Consider the following 21,926-nt stretch of genomic DNA (forward strand, 5'->3'; position numbering starts at 1 on the left):
CTTATGAGTAGGTTGGAATCGCAGCATGATGGAGAAATTGACCCTGACCCAAAGAAGAATCAGCACGACTAGGAGTTTGGCGAGGAAGTAGCGCATTATATTGACAAAGCTGGAGAGAAACAAAAGCTAAAGTCTGAAGCTACATCAACGGGCTCTCTTTCCATCCAACAACTTCAAGACATGATCACAAATACCATCAAGGAAAAATATGGAGGCACTTTGAAGGATGTACTGATGTACTCGAAGCCATACACCAAGAGGATTGATAGCTTGCGGATGCCGACGGGGTACCAACCACCAAAGTTCATGCAGTTTGACGAAAAGGGAAACCCAAAGCAACACATCGTTCATTTCGTCGAAACTTGAAACAACGCTGGGACTGAGGGAGACTACCTCGTAAAGCAGTTTGTCCGTTCTTTGAAAGGAAATGCATTTGATTGGTACACAGACCTAGAGCTTGAGTCCATAAACAATTGGAAGCATATAGAGCAAGAATTCTTGAATCACTTTTATAGCACCCATTGTACCGTCAGCATGATAAAGCTTACAAATACAAAGAGTGGAAGGATGAGCTTGTCGTTGACTACATCAACTGATGGCGCATGCTAAGTTTCAACTGTAAAGACAAACTCTCGAAGATCTCATTGATTGAGATGTGCATACAAGGCATGCATTGGGGATTACACTACGTTTTTCAAGGTATCAAACCGCGGGAGGAGTTAGCCACCTATGCCCACGACATTGAGTTGAGCATCGCCCATCATAGGAAGAAAGAATCGATAGCCGACTATAAGAAAGACAAATTCTTTGGGCATAAAATGGACAAATCTGTGAATGAGCCTGCTAAGGAAGCAATGGTGGTTAACACGACTCCCATCAAAATCTCTACAAGAGACAAAAAAAAAAGAGGTGAAGCAGAATAAACCTTTTCATGATTAGGAGAGGTACAAGCGCACTTTGAATGAGCTTGAGGAGAAGACTTATCCATTCCTTGACACCGATATGGCTGCCATGTTGAAAGATTTGCTTGACAAGAAGGTGATCGAGTTGCCCGAGTGTAAGCGGTCGGAAGAAATAAATCGAGTAAACAACCCAAGATATTGCAAATATCACTGCGTCATTAGTCATTCGGTTGAAAAAATGCTTTGTGCTAAAAGATCTCATCATGAAGCTGGCCCAAGAATGAGTCATCGACTTAGATCTTAATGATGTGGTGGAGTCAAATCATACCACCGTCACTTTTGGCTATTTCGACTCAACATCTTCACCTCAATCGCTGGGGGCATGCTCTAAAACCATGCTAGTCAAGCCGAATGAAGTTGAAGGATGGACTCTGTCACTCCAAAAACACCGCGCAAAAAGCATATACCTTGTCCTCAAGTTAACAAATCATGGAGGAGGCAAAGAATCTCTCATCAACCTCCAAAGCAACATAAAAATGTTAAAGATGATGAAATTTCGAGACAAAGATCATTCATCCCTATCACGATGCGTGATTTCTTCCCTGAACACTCATTCGATCACTCAATCAAGACTCCTTGCTATGAAGATTGTGAGGAATGCCTCTCCAAGATCACTTGACAAAATCCACACCAAAATGCTCCTCGTCCGCACAAGCCTAAAAGGCGACACCGAACACTATTTGCCTGCAGGAGCTGAAATTGCAACACAGCACCAAACATTCCTTGCCTGCACGAGTCAAAACTGCAAACAACACCAAAGCTCCTCGTCTGCATAAGCCTAAAAGGCGACAACAAATGCTCCTGGCCCATAAGAGCCTAAATTGTGTATGACACTTAAAAAAAAAAAAAAAAAAAAAAGAAGCAAGGCGAAGCTCTGAACATCCAGAAATTCCTCAACCATAACCAAATTCAAATCAAAATACCCAACATATATGCTTTTCATCAAGCTCGTGGAGAATCAACAAGCACAACAAATACAAGTGTCGATTCATCCCCAACAAATTTGAAAACCATGCACCGTGTGAAACTCCTCGTGGTCTCATTTCATTCAAGACTAAGCCTCAATATTACATTGTGACAATATCTCAGCTATGGCATTGGCAACTAATCTAGTTCTTCACTCCAAAGCTAAGCATATTGAAGTGGATTGTCACTTTGTTAAAGAACATTTTCAACAAGGTGTTATTTCACTTCAGTTTGTATCCTCTACTGATCAGTATGCAGATATCCTTACCAAAGGTTTATATTCTCCTTCTTTCAGCCATCATTGTTCCAATCTTATGCATGGGGTTTCCCAACATAAGATTGAGGAGGAATGTTAGAATATAAAGGATATGTGTATTGTGTCGTTTGAGTTATGTAGAGAATGCCACTTCTATTGTTATTAGTGGTTGCTAAGGTTTGTCTCAAGGTTGTTATGAGTTGTATGAGTATAAATAGTGAGAATGCCTTATAATACTATACTTAACAGAAATAGAAAGATTCAGTTGCAATATTCTCCTTCTCTCTCTAAACCTCTTCGACATATCTCTCTCTATTTCCATAGCTTAATTTCTTCATTTCTAGCAATGCTGACACTCTGGTGTGCATATAAGAGAAAGAGAGATAGTGAAGTGTGAAAAAGTAATGCTAAAGAAACTAAATTAATAGATAAAAATTTATAAACTAAATAACATGGAAGTTGATGAATAAATTATAACTTAGACGTTGATAAATATACTCATTCCTATTAGGAACACATCATTTAATGTGCAAATTTTATCTACAAATTTATATTCTTTAGCATCACCCGAAGTGGAAATACATGACTCGTCGATTGCAAAAGGAAAAATGAAGGGAGACGGAGTGGGGAAAAGGGTCAGGAAAACTGGGCCATTAAATACGTGGCACATTCAGAACCTTTAGATTATTTTGAACGGTTTGGATTTAAAAGTTACGTATATTTTCGCAGGGTGAAAAACATTTGCAAAGAGGACTCCCTTATCTTTTCAATGCCGCCCCTTGTTTCGTCAGTTGTCAGCAAAACGGCGTCGGACTGATCTTTTAGCCTCAGAAACTCTCTCTGCTCCTCTACCTGTAAACTACCCACTCCCACCGTCCTCCGCCACAGTCAAGCTTCCGGCCTCTGATCGCCTCCAAGAGAGTATCAGATGCAGAAATTGGGAGATTTCAAGCTTCCCCAGTTCTTCAATTACCCTCCGTACTTCACACTCCAACCCGTCAGAGACACCCGAGAGAAGCAGATACAATTATGGAAAGACCTCATCCTCGACTACTGCAAAACCCACCACATATTCGTCATCGGATTGGAAGACCAAGACTTTCCGCTCTTCTCTAACCCTGCGATCGAGCGATCTCTCACCTACGAAGCCCGGGAAGCCTTCCTCTCGGCGTTGGTCGCGCAGGGCCGGGCTGAGTGGCTGGATAAAAGCCGCCGAAAGTGCCTTGTGCTATGGCATCGAATTCAGGACTGGGCTAATATTGTCCTGGACTTCGTTAAGGACAATGGGTTGGAGGATAGTGTGATGACGGTTGAGGAAATCCGAACTGGGATTGAATCGAGGGGGACGGAGCTTCATGGGATTGATCGGACGGTTCTGATGAGGGCTTTGAAGATGCTGGAGCAGAAGGGGAAGCTTGCAATCTTCAAGGGGACTACCGCAGATGACGAGGGCGTGAAGTTTTCGATTTGATTTTGGTACCCTTGGACTCTTAATCCAGGTTTAGGAAAAACCCCATTTGTATTATGCTATGTTTGTTTTGATTAGATGAATTGGTACTTGTGTTCAACGGATGCTTCAGGCCTAATCAGTAATCGCTATGAGAATATGATTTTGGGGAATCTTCTTTTGTCTCTTTAATCTTTGCTGCAATCTACACAGGCATGCTTTTATTCATAGGTAAATAATGGTTATTTGCTTTCTTCGCTGTGGATTATGGTTTTCTATCGGTTTTTGGACTATAGATGCATCAAAGCATTTATCAGGTGCAATGTGATTGTTTACATGGTGTTTTGTTTTATAGTGTGTCATCTAGATTCTTAACAAAGAGTATGCTCTATGAATTCTAATTAAGTTACCCTTTGACTGTAGTCGCTGAGCTTTTATTCTTTCGGTTTGATTTGTGTGCGGAAAGAATCAAATATGTGGCCTGTAGAGATCTAGATTGTCAAGCATTGTCAAATGAAAAAATGGATTGTGAGATTTTATCCATGTCCAGTTTCCTCCAATTAATTCAAAGAAGAATGGAGATAAAATTAAGGTAAGCATGGAAAGCAGATGAGAAAAAGCTGACCCTCTTTAACTCAGACCTCTGTCCTTAGAGTCATAAGCCTTTTTTCTTCCAGAAAAATGAAACTGGATGACAGAGTAGGTGATCATCTTAGCTCACATATAAACGTGCATCTTTTCAGGATTCCGACTCTTCCATGTGAAAAAGCACCGTAATCTACTCCATTTCATATTATGGGGCACTTAATCCCTTTGTTACTAAAGTTTGAGGCCTTGTTCGTGCAAAATCATTTTCTTGAGCAGAGTAATGCTTATATTGGCTACTATCAGTCGTATTTTTATGTGTTTCCTGGTGCTTGTATCTTCTCAACAGCTTGGGATGTCTTTATTCCTGTGGGATCCTGCTTTTTGCTGCAAACCTGCAGGCTGCAGCAGTGGTTTAGTGGATCAATATTAGAAGGTGCCTGTGTTTAATAACTTGTAATTTTCCAGAAAAAAATAGAACGGAGATGTGTGTTGTTTCAGCTCGTATGAGAAAATCTGCATGCTCGTGTGTGTTGTTTCTACTCTCATGTCTCTGATCTCCAGCAAACTCGCATGCACATTTGTGGGATACCAGTTTTACTATGTGAAAGGACACCGTAACTTATCCCTTTTATTTCAGTTCTCATGCTTGCATTTCTTATTTTGAAGTACATGCTCCCACTTGTGCTTAACTTGCCTTGTTCTTGCAAAACTGAGAAGGCCAAGATGTCTCGTGTAAGAGTTGGCAGATGGCTTGAGGTGAATGAGATGACCGTACGTGTTGTCACGTTATTGGCTTTCATATTCCATCAACATCTTCTCCAGCTCAAATGGTCCAAGCAGTTGCACGATCCCAACCTAATGGTTTCATGGGGGTGCTGAGAAAATGGTATTCAATGTTTGTGCACTATTACACATCACCGGAGGCTTCATTTCTTTGTTTGTGAACTTCAAGCAGAACAAATTGCTCATTGTAAAGCATTTTCTTTTGGGGCATTTAAGGTGCTATGCCCGTCTAGTATTTGATGCCCTTCTTTTCCCTCAAATCAGCCTCAACATTTTTCTGAACTCAAAGGATAATCCTCCTTGTTCATTTTACCTTGGAATTACTATTCTGGTGTACTTCCCCATGCATATGACCTTTACGGGGCTCAAACCTTTGATCCTATCCTCCATTGATCGTCCAAGTTTGTGATTGATCGTCATACAGGTCATTTATCTGGTTCCTGGGATGTCATTGTTTGTTTTGTGGATCTGCTATTTGCTGCATTCATACTTGCAGCAGCAGTTCAGTGGACGCTGCATCCATCGAAGTAGATTGAAGGGACATGAAAGTTATGAGAAAGTAAGTTACAGTGTTGTTTGTGCTTCTGTTAGTATATAAACATAAACAGACTATTTTCTTTGCATTCAGTATTGATTTTAAAGAGTTTCTTATTAGTACGATGTCATTCTTTAGGCTTGTGTTTCACTTGGACTTGAGTCATATTTCCATCATCTGGTACACTGTTAGTAGACCTGTAAATGGGTCGGGTTTACTGGGTTTGGATCCGATCCGTTAATTTAACGGGTCATCCGGACCCAACCCGTTAAGTTAATAGGTCGTCCGTTAACAATCGTTTTTTTTTTTTTTTTCACATTTTGCATTCCAAAACAAATTACACATCTTTTAACCAAAATTACAAACATTAACTAACAATCTAACATCATATATATATATATATATATATCAAAGTGAAAGCGTTTATAAGCATATAAAGTATTCATAGCCTTGCCAACATGAACGCAAGAGCACCTCCTGATCATGATCAAGAGAGTGTGAGGAGTGATGAGAGAATGACCTTTCATCTCATCAATCAAGGCCCAGGCAGTTTCCCAATCATTGCGAACGCGTGAAAGTAATGAATATTGCTTTGATCAATTATATTTCTCAATGCTGCAATGGCAGCGGTTTATATACAAAAAACAACCATAAAGATAGTAGATAAACAACAATAAAAGATGGCAGTAGCCATGTGAATAGAGGTGGCAGTAGCCATGTGAATAAAGGTGGCAGTAGCCATGTGATTGTGCAGGTTGAGTTTATTCCTTCGGTCTGTTGTCCAGGTTGTACAGCTTGTCCAGGTTGTACAGCAGATTGCAGCGGGAAGGTTGAATTGGTGGTGCTGATGTGGACCTTTCGTTAGGGTGTAGAGATTTATCCAAACTAGGTTTATCACGCCCCCGCAAGCTGACAGGGCGTTGACGAACAGGAAGCTTGGAGATAAGATAATGGAAGCGAACAGATGACAAACCTTTGGTTAAAAAATCGGCAATTTGGTCTGTGGTAGCCACATAACCAACATCAATTTCCTTGCGAATGACCTTGTCCCGGATGTAGTGATAATCCACTTCAACATGGCGCATGCGAGCTTGATAAACGGGATTGGAAGCAACAGCAATGGCACTGATATTATCACACCAGAGACGAGGTGGCTGTAATGGAAGATATAGATCACGGAATAGATTGCGAAACCATGAGAGATGGGCAGAAGTATAGGCAAGTTGACGATACTCCGCCTCTGTGCTAGACCGTGACACTCCACGTTGCTTTTTCGAACTCCAGGAAATTAAATTATCTCCAAGAAATATGCAGTGACCGCCAGTGGAACGACGGTTATCAGGGTCACCAGCGTAGTCAGCATCAGCGAAGGCAGTTAGAGTGAGAGGACTGGGTTTGTAAATTAAACCATGATCATGTGTGCCTTTCAAATACCGTAGTATGCGTTTGACTGCAGCCCAATGTGCAGTAGTTGGAGAGTGCATGTACTGACATACTTGGTTGACAGCATAAGCAATATCAGGACGGGTAAAGAGAAGGTATTGAAGGGCTCCCACAACACTGCGAAAAGAAGATCCATCGGAGAGGGGCTCACCATCATATAAACTCAAGCGTTTACCACTGGGAACTGGCGTTGAGATGGGCTTGGCGTCAACCATATTAGTGTTCTGTAGAAGCTCCAAAATGTACTTGGATTGAGTGAGATAGAAGGCAGAAGGCGTCCGGGAAACCTCCATTCCCAAGAAGTAGTGTAAGGGACCAAGATCTTTCATTGCAAAATGAGCACCAAGCTGCGTGATAAACTGAGACAAGTGAGCATTGTTGTTCCCTGTGATTAAAATGTCATCCACATAGATGAGAAGATAAAGGATTGTTGAGCCATCAAAATAGGTGAAGAGAGACGAGTCAGCTTGGGAAGCAGTGAAGCCCAAGTCTTCTAGTTTCTGGGAAAAACATTGAAACCAAGCACGGGGTGCTTGTTTCAAACCGTATAGGGACCTTCGAAGTCGACACACATGAGAGGGAAACTGTGGATCAATGAACCCTGCAGGTTGGCGCATATAAACTTCCTCATTCAAGGTGCCATGAAGGAAGGCATTTTGAACATCAAGCTGGCGGATAGGCCACTGAAAGTGAAGAGCAATAGAGAGAATGAGCCTAATGGTGGCATGGGTGACCACCGGACTGAAGGTTTCGCAGAAATCAATGCCTTCTTGCTGATGAAATCCATTTGCAACTAGTCTAGCTTTAAAACGCTCGATGGAACCATCAGAGTTCTTTTTTATGCGATACACCCATTTATTTGGTAACACATTCATAGAAGACTTGTAGGGTACCAAAGTCCAAGTGCCTGTACGCTGTAAAGCGTTAAATTCATCTGCCATTGCTTGGCGCCATTGGGGAGACTTATTGGCCTGGGAAAAACATGTGGGCTCAACCAAAGTATTAGTAACAGTAGTGATGCAAGCATATCTGGGATTTGGTTTTCGAATTCCTTGTTGACCACGCGTGATCATGGGATGAGTGGATGGAACAGTGTGAGAAGTGGTGTTGGCAGGTTCAATATTCACGTGAGTAGTGGGAGTTGGTGGGTAAGAATGGGAGTCTGGGATAGAGGATGGAAGGATAGTATGGGAGACCGGGTTAGGGAGCAGGGGAGAGGGTGAGGTGGTGACAAGAGAAGGAGGGGTCCGTGGGGTCGAACGTGGTGGGGTGTACTGGAAGGTATCAATGGGCAGGACATGGTCCAACTGAGTCGGTTTTGACAAGGTCGGAGTAGCAAGGTCTGTATAGGGAAAACTCTTTTCATTGAAAATGACATGACGAGACAGAAAAGACTTGCCAGTGGTAGGATCATAACATTTATAACCTTGATAATTTAATGAGTATCCTAAGAAAATGCATTGTTTTGATCGAAACTTAAGTTTAGTATCAGTGTATGGACGTAAATAGGGAAAACAAGCACAACCAAATACTTTGAGAAAATCATACTGGGGTGATTTTGAAAACAGTTTTTGGAAAGGGGAGACGCCATTCAAGATTTTGGTGGGAAGACGATTAATGAGATAATTTGCAGTGTGAAAAGCGTCATCCCAAAAAGTGTGAGGAAGAGACGCATGAGCAAGTAAAGTTAAGCCAATTTCAACAAGATGACGATGTTTACGTTCTGCGAGACCGTTTTGCTCGGGATGATGAGGACAACTGAGTCTATGATGAATGCCATGTTGAGAGAAAAGGTGTTTAAAAGAGGAATTGACAAACTCTCCTCCACCATCAGACTGAAAAAATTTAATTTTGGTGTTGAACATATTTTCTGCAAGCTTTTTAAAATGAACAAAGGTTTGAAAAACATCAGATTTTAACTTTAAAGGATAGAGCCATGCATAACGAGAAAAGTCATCTACAAAAACAACATAATACTTGTAACCATTAATTGAATAAGAAGGAGAAATCCATACATCGGAATGTATTAATTCCAAAGGACACGATGACTGGGAAGAAGATAAATTAAATGGCAACTTATGACTTTTGCCAAGGGGACATGATGAACAAAAGTCGTAGGTTGCATTACCAGTTAAAGGTAATTTATTTTGGGAAATTAGACGACGCAAAACAGAAATTGCAGGGTGACCTAACCTAGAATGCCAAATAGCATCCGACACCCTAACACCAACAAATGCAGAGACTCCATGGTTGACCACAGAAGAACTTGAAAATGGATAAAAACCATTTTTACTCCGGCCTTGCAAAAGCATCTTCCCCGTTTGAAGGTCCTGAATACGATAGGAATTGGGATATAAGGTTAGTGAACAATGGTTGTCGTTGGTAAATTGATTGATGGAAATAACATTAGTAGAAGCATTAGGGCAGTGAAGGGTGTTGGGAAGGGTAAATGAGTGATTGGGTGTGTGAAGAAAAGAAGTGCCAACATGAGAAATGTGCAAACCTGATCCATCCACCACGCCATTAACATTGTCAGTGCCATTGTAGGGACGAGGATTCGAAACCTGATGTAAATCATTGGTGATATGTGCATTGGCTCCAGAGTCAAAAAGCCAGTTTTGAATGCCAGAGGGAGAGGCAGATGCCGGAGACGGTGCAGCAGCAGCATAAGCTTGGAGACGTGGAGCAGGAACACGTCCTTCATAGGCCATATTAAGGCGATTGAAACAATCAATGGCAGAATGGCCGTGACGACGACATATTTGGCATTGGATACGCCCACCAGATTGGGTTGGAGAAGGAGGAGCACCAAGAACGCCATTATGGGTTTGTCGGGGTGGAGGAGCATAGTGGTCTTGGGCTTGAGGACGAGGAGAAAACTGACCACGGCTGCCATTGAAGTGACCACGGCCTCCGCGAGGAGCACCGTGACCACGGGAAGAGCCGAAACGACCTCTTCCAGCAGCAAGGGCAGTGGGCCCAGTTTCAAACATAGTATGAAGCTTTTGACGTCTCTCTGCACCAAGAAGAAGAGCCTCCAAGGCATTGTAATTGATGGCCTCATCCCGTGCTTGTGCAGAAGCAACAGTACTCTCATAAGCAGGCCCAACATTATTTAAAATAATGGCAACAAGATCAGAGTCAGTCACAGGAGAACCAGAGAGGGAGAGAGTGTCAGCAAGACAATTAATACGATCAAGAAACTCAGCAATAGAGGAATCACCACGATGGGTATTCATAAGCTCACTACGCAATTGGAGGAGGCGGCCAGTAGACTGAGAAGCATACCTGTCACGTAAACAAGTCCATGCAGAAAGAGAACTAGTCTTACCAATAAGAGAGGCAAGAACTGTGGGATGAACCGAACTGTTGATCCAAGAGAGAACCATAGCATCGTGCTGAATCCATGCATCAAAGTCAGGATTGGTTTTATCAGTGAGTTGGCCAGCATCGTCCTTTAAGAAGGCAGGAGGACATGGGTTGGTTCCATCGACAAAAGACACCAGATTCCTGCTGCGAAGTAAGGGCAACATCTGGGCATGCCATAGGGGATAGTTGGTACGATCCAACTTGATAGTCAGAAAGTTGGAAGCATTTGGAAGAGAGAGATGGGAGGGACTTGAACTGGACGCCATGGGAGAGAAAAATAAAATAAAATAAAGCTTTTGGTCGGTTAGACTGTCAGCTCTGAGATACCATAAAGAATATTGCTTTGATCAATTATATTTCTCAATGCTGCAATGGCAGCGGTTTATATACAAAAAACAACCATAAAGATAGTAGATAAACAACAATAAAAGATGGCAGTAGCCATGTGAATAGAGGTGGCAGTAGCCATGTGAATAAAGGTGGCAGTAGCCATGTGATTGTGCAGGTTGAGTTTATTCCTTCGGTCTGTTGTCCAGGTTGTACAGCTTGTCCAGGTTGTACAGCAGATTGCAGCGGGAAGGTTGAATTGGTGGTGCTGATGTGGACCTTTCGTTAGGGTGTAGAGATTTATCCAAACTAGGTTTATCAGAAAGAACCGCTACCACCAGCTCTGACGAGGCTACTATGCCGCATTGATCGAGCTTCCTTTTCATCTCAGAGCCCAGCGACTCACTCTGTAAACTTAAGATGTCGGCAATGTTTTTCACATCTTGAGAAAGACCGAAATCCGAGACGCCCAACTCAGTATCATCATCATCTTCATCATCGTCGTCCTTGTCTTCGTCGTCAGCAACAGCAACATTGACATGTGATTCTTCTGCTGTGGAATTGTCATCAGCTGAGTTTGGAGACTTGGAGTGTGAGCTAATCGAAGAAGAGGGCCAAAGGAGGACGGGAGTAAAGAAATGCGTTGGAGGTGCTGATACAGCGGCGAGGGTTTCATTATTGACTATTAAAATTACACAAAAGCTCTCAATAACGGGTGGTTTAACGGGTCTTGCGAGTTCACCCAAAATGACCCGTTAACCATCTGATCCAAATACTCATTTTAACGGGTCGAGTCGGGTCGGATTTGAAATGCCAGGTCTAACTGTGACAATGAAAAAATTAATTAAATGGAGTACTTTTATTTTTTTATTTGTTGATTTTTTTTTTATTTTTATCCGAGTGATAATCTAGCTAATTAATCTGTATTCGAAATTTCAAAGTTGAGTGTTGAGGGGTGCACACACTATTCTGGCCAATTTGGCCACCCTCATGTCTACAAAACTGGGTAGTTTACAAGTTAGCGAAACTGGTCATGTTACTTTCCTGCTTAGTTGTGCAACTTAGTCTAAGAATGGGGGGATCAAGTCACATAATTGGGCATCAAACTCGTCTTCCACATGAATTGAACGTAACTTACAAGTATAGATTGTAGCAAGGGGTGAGGAGATAAAGTGGGATTGAAATCACCATCCACGCATTTTAAACCTAAAACATTTCACCCATAAGTGCAAAGGAATATTACTAACATGTAGTAATAAGTGGCATATTATTTTATTGTTAGGTTTTGCTGATAAATGAATTTGGACCGTACATGGGAATTTTTTAAGGAAAACTAATGAAAATGGCTTGAAAACTTTGAGTTTTAATGATAAGGACAAAATAAAGGGTTAAGTGAATATTACCAGGATTGACTTTTTAGTGTAAAAATGTGATTTTTCGTTAAAGTGGACAGTACCGTGGGTTTTTCGTTAAAACTCCCAATTTTTTATCGTTTGTTTGCTACTTGGTTACTAGGTTAATTTCATTCCAATGAAAAAAAAAATGACGAACATGATTTTTTAGCCTCTAACACAGTTATATTTAATCAGGTCAGTTGTTTTCTTTTGATTAATTTAATCTGATGGCCAAAATAGAGTTGTATGAAAGTTAAAATTATGTGTGAAAACTAACTCTCTAAAAACAATGGCAAAAGTGTGATAGAATAATTGAAATGAAACCAACATTTTGTTTTTGGCTTAAATATAAAAGACAATTGACATGATATAAATCATCCATTCACTTGTGATAACAGTCTATATATAACAGGAGATTATTGTCTCGAACCTATGGCACATTTTAAAATGTATAACTTACTACACTTTTTTTCGTCTCGTTGAAAGGCACGAGATATTGGAAGAAATTAAGCATATTATAGTTGTTGAATTCAGCCTCGAGGTTTCAAAACTTAGTTGATTGTTGGGTCAAAATTTGGCTTGGATAGCGAGGTAGAGTTCACAAGTGTATAGACACAAACAGTGCACAAACGATGGTAAAAATGATGGTGTTACGAACATTAAAAGTTAGACGGATTTGTTATGTTTCATCTCTTAATGGTAACAGAGCTCTCAAATTCTTCTACCCAACAAAATTCAACTCATTCGAAATCTAGTGATTGGTTCTTGGTTCACTTTGACTCGCTTAATAAATAAGAAAGGCCTAGCCCATTCAATTTGTATAAATTATTAAGCCCGGTCCACATTTAGAATCACACTAATTGCAGTATAATTGTTTGACTTGGTTTTAGTCTTAACAAAATCAAACAAATGTCAAAAGATTTGATTTGAAAAGTTCAAGTGTAAATCCATTTTTTTGGGGGTCAAATTACAGTCTATAATAACGAAACTCGATTATTACTACCTTATTTTCTTCTAGTATATCAAATCACTCTATATTTTATCACTTGGTAATACGGTTTAATGATATTCATCTTCATTTGTAAGTGAGAGATCTTAGGTTTAGTTCTTGTCAAAGACAAATTTAAATCTCATTATTGCTAGCCAATTGTGAGGATTAGCACACTCCCCCTCACCCTTATTGTAGAATGTAGATAATATCATTTGTTAAAAAAAAAAAAAAAATTGTTATTGACACTCCAAAATTCTTATTCTACAGTCCAAACTTTCTATATTTAGAAAGAAATATACACTTGTGAAGAGTGTAAAATGAAAATTTAGAAGTGCCAATAACACTTCTAAAAAGAAGTCACCCTAAACTTCAAAGTTTTGTAACTGTAGTTACAGTTACAATTCAAATATCTAGAGTGGTCTCTAACTCTCAAATTCAACATCTTTACCTAGTTATCTATATATACAAAGTGAGCATCCTAAAATGGTGAAACATTCAAAATATCATAAATTGCCTTTTAAGAATTTCATAAATTACAATTGAACCAAAAGAAGCTAAACTATTTAGCCATATTTTTATTTTGAATGAATTTAATATTTAAAATCATAGAAAAACAAAAAAATAAAAACAAAACTGTGAACACGAAAAATTCCTGAAAACAAGAAACAAGAATACGTGTACAAAATAATATTTTTGTGTTTAATGATTTTGGGGTTACGATCTCTTTGTAATTTGATCCTCTGATTCTATCTTCGTAGGGTGTAGGTTTGTGGATGAGTTGTTGATCCAAAGGGCCGTCGGGGCTTGATCTAAGGATGAACAGTTGATGAATGGATCTTCAAGGGGCGTTGGGCTTGATCTTGAAGAATGGGTGTATGGGTTTGTTGAGGTTGTTGATCCAAAAGGCCGTTGGGGCTTGATCTTAGGATGAACGGATGAACGGATGATGAATGATGAACACTTTCTTCAAGGGGCCGTCGAGGCTTGATCTTGAAGGTTGATGGATGAGCGGATCTTCAAGAGCTTTTGGACTTGATCTTGAAGAACGGTTGGATGTGTGCTTTTGTTGATGTTGTTGATCCAAAAGGCCGTTGGGGCTTAATCTTAGGATGAACGGATGATGAACAATGAACACTTTCTTCAAGGGCCGTCGGGGCTTGATCTTGAGTTGGTGGAAGTTCTTCAAGGGCCGTTGGGGCTTGATCTTGAAGGAGGATTTGACGAAGAACGAAGAGTACTTTCTTGATCTTTCGGGATTTTCTTGAGAGCTTTAAAACTTTAAGGCTTCAAGGTTTTGGTGTGTGTGTTTGTCTTGATGGAGAAGCCTATTTATAGGCTTTGAGAGTGAATCACCACCACAAAATTTTCCCACCCAAGCACTATTACCTAATTTTCCCACTTAATGCAATATTGAAATTGAAGTGGTCTAACAAATGGCCTAATTTTCCACTTAATGCAATATTGAAATTGAAGTGGTCTTATTTATGGCCTAATTTCCCACTTAATACAATTTTAAACTTGAAATGTGCTTGCTTTGTCATTGCCCAAATGAGAAAAACTTGCTTTGATCCGTAATGGATTGAAATGTGCTTACCTTGTCATTGCCCAAATTGAGAAGAAAAACTTGTTTAATCATCCAAGGGTATTTCTTCCTATTTTGTTGAGTCATATGCCATGTGTACAATTTGTACGACACGTGGCGTATGCCATGTATGCCCTGACACGTCAAAACTTTAATACGTTGGTGAACATTTGTTTCACCGAAATTTCGATGTCTACAAATGCCCCCACTTCAAGGCGCGTCGTAGACATGTGCTTGTCACGTGTAGAAGATGCGTTTTGAAGTCCCTTAATGTAGATGTCAACCCAAGGGTCGTCGAGGCTTGATCTTGAATTGGGCTGGAAATTTCTTCAAGGGCCATCGAGGCTTGATCTTGAGTTCGACTGGAAGATTTTCTGGTTTCCTCCAATCGTTGATTTTCCACAGGCTTAGTCTTGAACTGGGCTGGAGGATTCTTTTGGTCTCCCCCGAAGACCTGAACTTACTCCTTTTAACTGGAGTTGAATTTGATTCAAGGGTGGTGAACACTTGATTTTGAATCGGACTTGTGATTTCTTCAAGGGCCATTGAGGCTTGATCTTGAGTGAAAATAGGACCATGAGCGGTTTCAGGATTCAGACACATGGCAGACAAGCACGAGGTGGAGGTGATGACCTGTTTCTTTGTTCAATCTTTCTAATTCATATTGAAGAGGGTTAGAGGATGACTCAGCATATGCAGTTGTTGCGTTTGCTGACGATCCACAAGATTGATGTTTCATTGTCACTCGTCTTAGCTGTTCTCCAAGCAGATGTGGTCCCTTCTCTGGAAGTGTATCAACCGTTGAAGATGACTACTCGAGAGCAACGCTAGGTAAGCAACCAGGGAATAGATTTCATGTAGTCGGTTCCAGATCGGAAGACTGACTCCAAGTGTCGGCTGATTGCTCTCTTTCTCTTTGCCCTGCGAGTAAGAACAAGGACAAAGTAAAGGACATGGAGAAAGCATGATATGAAATACTTTTGCTTTTTGAAGAAGTGTTGACGATTTAACGGCGTCGCGCGGCGAGGCTTTGCTCTTTGGTGACGGCGCTAGCGGAGGGTTGTTGAGGCTTCTCAAGCTCTTTGATTAGAACAATGATGTCGAGCTTGGATTTGACTTAAACTCTTATGTCTAGATGGTGCTGCAGGGGAAGGCGTCGTGCTCCAGCAGTTTGTTCTAGCTCCTTGTACCGCATTCTTCTCTACTTGTTTCTTTTACATAGCCGAGGTGGTGCGCAACCCTTTGCCTTTAAATGGTCTTTCAAGGCATCACTTCTCAGCAATTCTTCATCTATGCTTGGCAGCTTCAGTGTAAAGAGCCGACACTCCGTCGCCTGTCCTGAAGTATGTGCTGAGGGAATTCAAGACTCACCAACAGTTGAAGACGAGCACTCGAGAGCAACGCTAGGTAAGCAACCAGGCAAAGATTCTGGGCAATCAGTTCCAGATCGGAAGTTTGATTTCGGGTTCCGACTGATTGCTTTCTTTCTCCTTGTCTTGGAGGCAAGAACAAGGGCAAAGGAAAAGACAGGGAAAAAGCATGATATGAGATACCTTTGCTTTCGCCCTTGATGATATGAGATACTTTTGCTTTTGAAGAAGCAGCAAATGAATCAGCACATATATTTGTTGTGCCTGTCTCCACATGCTTCGATGTATCATTTTCACTTGCCTTGCTCCCCTTGCAGAAGTGGTATTTCCTTATGCAGGTTTGGCATCTTCTCTTGTAGTATTTGTCCTCTGATACAGGAGTGGAATGCAAACCTTGTATTTGAATGGACCATCACTTCTTGGTGGCAGCGCCAGTTTGAGTGGAGGTTCCGACATATTGCTTTCCCTGTCCTTGTCTTGGCAGGTAAGAACAAGGACAAAGGAAAGGACAGGGAGATTACATGATATAAGATACTCTTGCTCTCGTCCCTAATGATATGGGATACGTTTGCTCTCGAAGACTTGGTTGAATACGTGCTCTCAAGGGAAGAAGAAAACTGAGCATGTTGAAAGGTTTGGTTGCAGCTACATTCTCGGCCGAGAAGAAGAGTCATGCGTTTTTGGATGTATGTCTTGCCACGAATGTTAACATATATAGGAATTTTAATGGCAAGTAGTAGTGCGGATGCGGCTTTGTCACCCATGCTTGTCGGCAAAAGTGTGGTAGTTGGGATAATGACCTCCATGCATTTTCAACTTTGTCAGAGATCTTTGACAAAGTTGCACGCGTTATCTGTGTTGGAAATGTGCCCTAAAACCAATCATATGATGATACTTTACGGACATTTCAGAAAGTTAAACTAATGTAGTTTAAATGTAAAGGGCAAAGATTATTGTTTGAGCCGTCTCATATAAATGTTATATGCTTAAACGATAAGTCCAAGGAATATGTGATTGGAAGAATGCGATCTAAGGAAGTTAGATTCATGAGACCATTCTTTCGTTGACACATCCTAAACGTTCCTGATCATAGGATTGTCAATTGGGCATTGACAGTCTGTTAAGATCAGTACGTGCTATGTCTTCTCTCAGGGAGAGTGACTAGTCTCGAGTCATTGGTGTGTATGACATCAAGACAAGTACGTAGATGCTCAATAGAGAATGAGTTCATTGAACACGATCAACGAAGAGTTCTCATATTCATGTCACATGAGAACTCATGGTTGGGATAATGCAAATTAGTCTTTTGACCTGAGGCATCACAGTTGTCTTGTGGTTAGGTCCTTAATCTTTGATTATGTCAAAGTCACTCCATAAGGAGGGTGTCCAAGGCATCGTTGGGGTTAAGCCACTTAGCCATGAAGGCAAGTGAATGCGCAACAAGGGATCTCTAACCTTCAAACTGTTTGAGGGAGAATACTCTATGATATGATTAAGAATCTTTGGCCAAAGTATGAATGAGATTTAGGAATGTGTTCCAAATCACATTCAAGGTAATCATATAAGCACAAGACTCACATTGGATAGTAGACATGAATAAACTATCAAACCAAACAATGTGGTCAAGAGTATTGTATTAGAGAAAGACCGTATTGCATTTGTAATCCTAAAACTGAATAGGTTCTCCACCTCTTCTGATTAGCTTGGGTAACCATGACATGCTGCTAGGCGTCAACCATGGTTTGTGGAAGCCCTAAAAGTGTATTATCACTAACGGGAGAATTGAAAGTAAGTTTCAATTCACAATCGATTAGAAAGAGTTTTAATCGCCCACTGTCTCGCTAAAAGGAACCTAATGGATTGTTCACCGAGTAAGGTAGAGTTTGAAGAAACAACGGAGATGAGTAAGAATAATTAAATGGTTTAATTATTTATCCAATGGCAAGGATTAATTAATATGTTAATTAATCAAACGAATAAGTTCGTTAAAAGACCTCGGGATAGTTTTGGACCTTAAGGCCCAATGGGCTTCGAACGTCAAGTCCATTGACTTAAGTTGTATGACAACTTAATGAATAATGATTCACAAAGGCCCAAATAGCCCAATAAATTCCCTTAGGCCGGCCATTGAAGCAAAGGAGTGGTTTTGGACTTATTTACAAGTTTGCCACTCAAATGAATTAAGGAATAAGTATGACTTAATAGCCAAAATTCATTAAGGGTTATTTTTGGGGGAAAGGATGAGAATACAAGCTCTCCTTTCTCTCTAAAAATTTCGGCCAACCTTGGAGGGATCATCTAGCAATCAAACTTCTCCAAGGTCACTCATTTCCTCTTCATTATGCCTTGGTGATGAATAATTAGAGGTTCTCAATTTTGGGAACTTGAAGAAACCTTTTCATCCATCCAAATCCATGGATCTAAGATGCAAGGAATGAAGACCCTCTCTTTGGGTGATTAGCCTTTGCTTATGCAAAGAGGAATCTACAAAGGTATTGATTTCTCAACTCACTTTGTTTTGAGTTGAGTCTTGGTTCACCTATCTATTAGGCTTTGAATTTCATGGGTAAATGTTTTGTTTTTAAGTGCATACAAGCATGATTCCGCCTTTAATTGTTAATTGCATGCTATTGATGTTGCTTAAATGAACATGTTTTTCACAAATCTTCCTTCAATCTGAAAAGCCGAGATTTTATCTGAAAAGTCGAGATTGTGTCTGAAGAGAGTTGGCGAACTTTACGCAGGAAAATCCGGCTTTTAAGATTTGAAGAGTGGTGTCTCTTCAATTTTTTTTGAATCGGTGTTTGTGTCGCCTCTCCTTTTATAGAGGTATCGATCACCTCCAACATGCACACTTTGAAGATTGCCCATTCGTGAAAATCGTCTCCGGTGTATTTTGTCTTAACGGCCCTTTGAGATTTTACTCCATCCAACCCTTCTCTTTTAACATCTTTGAAAATGGCTAACCCATCTAACATTTGCTTAGATTTGAGTCTCAGCAATGATACGGGTGCACCGCGTCAGGGTAATATATGGTGCCCGTCTTTCTTATCTTCTAATGGCCCTCTTACAGGTGAAGACTCCGTGATGAATGATGCAATAACAACTATGATAGTAGCTAGGAACCTCCTCACTCCTAGAGATAGTAGGCTGCTTTCAGGACGGTCCGATGAGTTGGCCGTTCAAGAGTCCCTAGCTCTCAGTGTTCAGTGTGCGGGCTCTGTGTCCAACATGGGCCAACGCCTACTTGCTCGATCCCGTCAAGTTGAATCATTGATGGCGGAGGTGAAAAATCTTAAACAAGAGATCAAACAGCTTAAGCACGAGAATAGAGGTTTACACGTGCTTGTAAATAATTATTTGACGAGCATGAAGAGGAAGCTTGATCAGCTGCAAGAATCTGAAGGTCGAATTCAAAGTGACCGTCAAAGGCTTGCGGCTTTCTTCCAGAGGTACCTTTTTCCTTCGTCATTTAGCGTTCAACCAAGTATTGAGACCTCGAATGATCCATCTTCGATACCTCCCGCTCCTGAAGTTTTGCCAAGTAGTGGGGCTTCACGTGAACAACCTTTGTGAAAGCTCCATCTTTTTTTTTTTTTGTACGCACTTGTAATTTCTCGGAGATCAATAGACATGTTTTATTTTATTCAGTGTATTGTGCTAAATACAGATAAAACATATATATCACCAAGATGTGTTATTTCCTTTCTTTCTTTTTTTTTCTTTTTTCTTTTTTTCTTTTTTCTTTTTTCTTTTTTCTTTTTTTTTTCTCTTTTTTCTTTTTTCTTTTTTTTTCTCTTTTTTCTTCTTTCTTTTTTTTTCTCTTTTTTTTTTTCTTTTTTTTTTCCTTTTTTTTTCACTTTTGCAAGTGGTGCCGTGCACCTTCCTTCCCTTATTTTCTTCTTTGCAATAATTCTGTTGCCTTTTTTTTTTTTTTTTGGTGATTTTGATGATGATTTTGCCGTACACAGTTTATGCTCTTGCGGGCCAGGAGCGTTTGGTGCCATTTGCAGTTTCAACTCCTGTAGGCAAGGAGCGTTTGATGCCGTTTGCAGTTTCAGCTCGTGCAGGCAAGGAGCGTTTGGTGCCGTTTGCAGTTTCAGCTCGTGCAGACAAGGAGCGTTTGGTTGTCACCTTTTAGGCTCGTGCGAACGAGGAGCTTTGGTTGTTGTTGTGGATTTGTCAAGCGATCTGGGAGAGGCGTTCCTCGCAATCTTCATAGGAAGGAGCTTTGACCGAGTAATTGAAGAAGTCTTCTGGGAAGAGGTCGCACATTGTGATGGGGATGGACGATCTTTGTGTCGAAATTTCATTATCTCCAACACTTTCACATTGTTCTAGAGGTTGACAAGAGCTGTTTTGCCCCCTTTTCGTTTGATAAACTTGTGGACAAGATGGTTGCTGCTTGTCCAATTTCTTCGAAGCGATCTTCGAAAGGCATTCCTCACAATCTTCATATCAAGGAGCCTTGATCGAGAAATTGAATAAGTCTTCGAGGAAGAAAAGATCCCGCATGAACGATCTTTGTGTTGAAATTTTCTTATCTTCAACATTTTCACATTGCTTTGGAGGTTGGCGAAAGCTGCTTTCCCTCCTTTCTGATTGGTGCACTTGTGGAGAAGACATATGTTTCTCGTGTAGTTTCTTCGGAGTGACATGAGTCCATCCTTCAATTTCACTTGACTTGGAGCATGCCCCCAACAGTCGAGGTGAAGACTTTGAGTCGAAAGAGCCAGAAGTGACATCTTTCTTAGGGATTTCATCTTCAGTGCCGTCCTCTTGGGTTTGTTGGCATGAAGATTTGCCAGTGTAGACGATGATGCGCCTCCTTACCTTCAGTGGTCCTTTTTTGTCGACCTCTAGGATTGCTTGGCGCTTCATCCTTGAAGGAATCAAGCTTCGAACGTCGCCTTTTTCTGCTAACCCATCGAACTTTTCTTCCTTTGGTGTTGTCTTCCTCTTTCCAAAAGGCTTCTCATTATCTTCAAATCTTTCCGAAGCTGATCGTCGCAGAGGAGAGATAGCTGTGTTGCTTTGTTTCTTAGGCTTTAACAACCTTTCAAAAACAGAGCTTTGAGATGTTGGCGCGTTAAGCCTCTTGAAGACAGAGGTTCGGTCTTGACTACCAATGCGATTAAGCACTGAAATTCTGGAGCTTGAATGGCTCATCCTATCGAAGACCGACGTCCGAGAGGCGGGTTTAGGCTCTTTTTGGTCTTGTTCAATGCTCACACTGATGTGTTGAGCGCTAGCTTTCTTCACTTTGCTTGAAATCTTCACAGGTGCACTTGGTGTGAAGCCAAGTCCAGCTTTGTTGTTGTCAACTCCGTAACCATGCTCCTTCAACTTCTTTTGAGTTTTGGTGAGGTCACGATCTTTGTCGTTGACGGTGTTTGAAACCTTCTTTCCAAGATTTGAAGAGGAAGCAAAGTCATGCCTAGCCTTTGACATGAGTTCGTAGGCATTTGGGTTGAAGCCTTCTTCGGTTCTCTTAGTTGGAAGAGAGCTTGGTTTCACTATGACACCATGTTGCGTCTCCAGACGGTTGATGAGTCTGGCAGTTTGCAAGTTTTTCTCATCTGCAGTCTTTATCAGCCTTGCAATTGTTTCCTTCATCTGAACCAGCTGTTTTTCAATGGAAGTAGTGCTGATGGTCATGACTTGTTCTTTGTTTGAAGCCATGGAGTGTGCTTGAATATCTTGAACGGAGACAGAGATGAGAGGTAGAGATTGTCCCACCGGGCGTGCCAAATTTGTGAACACGAAAAATTCCTGAAAACAAGAAACAAGAATACGTGTACAAAATAATATTTTTGTGTTAAATGATTTTGGGGTTACGATCTCTTTGTAATTTGATCCTCTGATTCTATCTTCGTAGGGTGTAGGTTTGTGGATGAGTTGTTGATCCAAATG

At 40.8% G+C, this 21,926-nt stretch overlaps 1 protein-coding gene across 1 annotated transcript; it reads left to right on the top strand.

Moving 5' to 3' along the window:
• The first annotated feature begins 3,085 nt into the window (after nucleotides 1–3,085).
• LOC125478447 (vacuolar protein sorting-associated protein 25-like) lies at nucleotides 3,086–3,804 on the top strand. The gene has a single exon (XM_048586623.1). The coding sequence runs from the start codon at nucleotides 3,113–3,115 to the stop codon at nucleotides 3,653–3,655; it is 543 nt and encodes a 180-aa protein (XP_048442580.1). The 5' UTR covers nucleotides 3,086–3,112; the 3' UTR covers nucleotides 3,656–3,804.
• Nucleotides 3,805–21,926: the final 18,122 nt, after the last annotated feature.

The sequence above is a fragment of a genome, unplaced genomic scaffold, assembly GCF_019419815.1.
Source record: "Pyrus x bretschneideri cultivar Hongxiangsu unplaced genomic scaffold, Pyrus_bretschneideri_v1 Contig25, whole genome shotgun sequence".
Classification (NCBI taxonomy): domain Eukaryota; kingdom Viridiplantae; phylum Streptophyta; class Magnoliopsida; order Rosales; family Rosaceae; genus Pyrus; species Pyrus x bretschneideri.

Bases quoted from the DNA above. Each gene is read 5' to 3' on its own strand.
- LOC125478447 (XM_048586623.1), top strand. From the start codon at position 3,113: ATGCAGAAATTGGGAGATTTCAAGCTTCCCCAGTTCTTCAATTACCCT.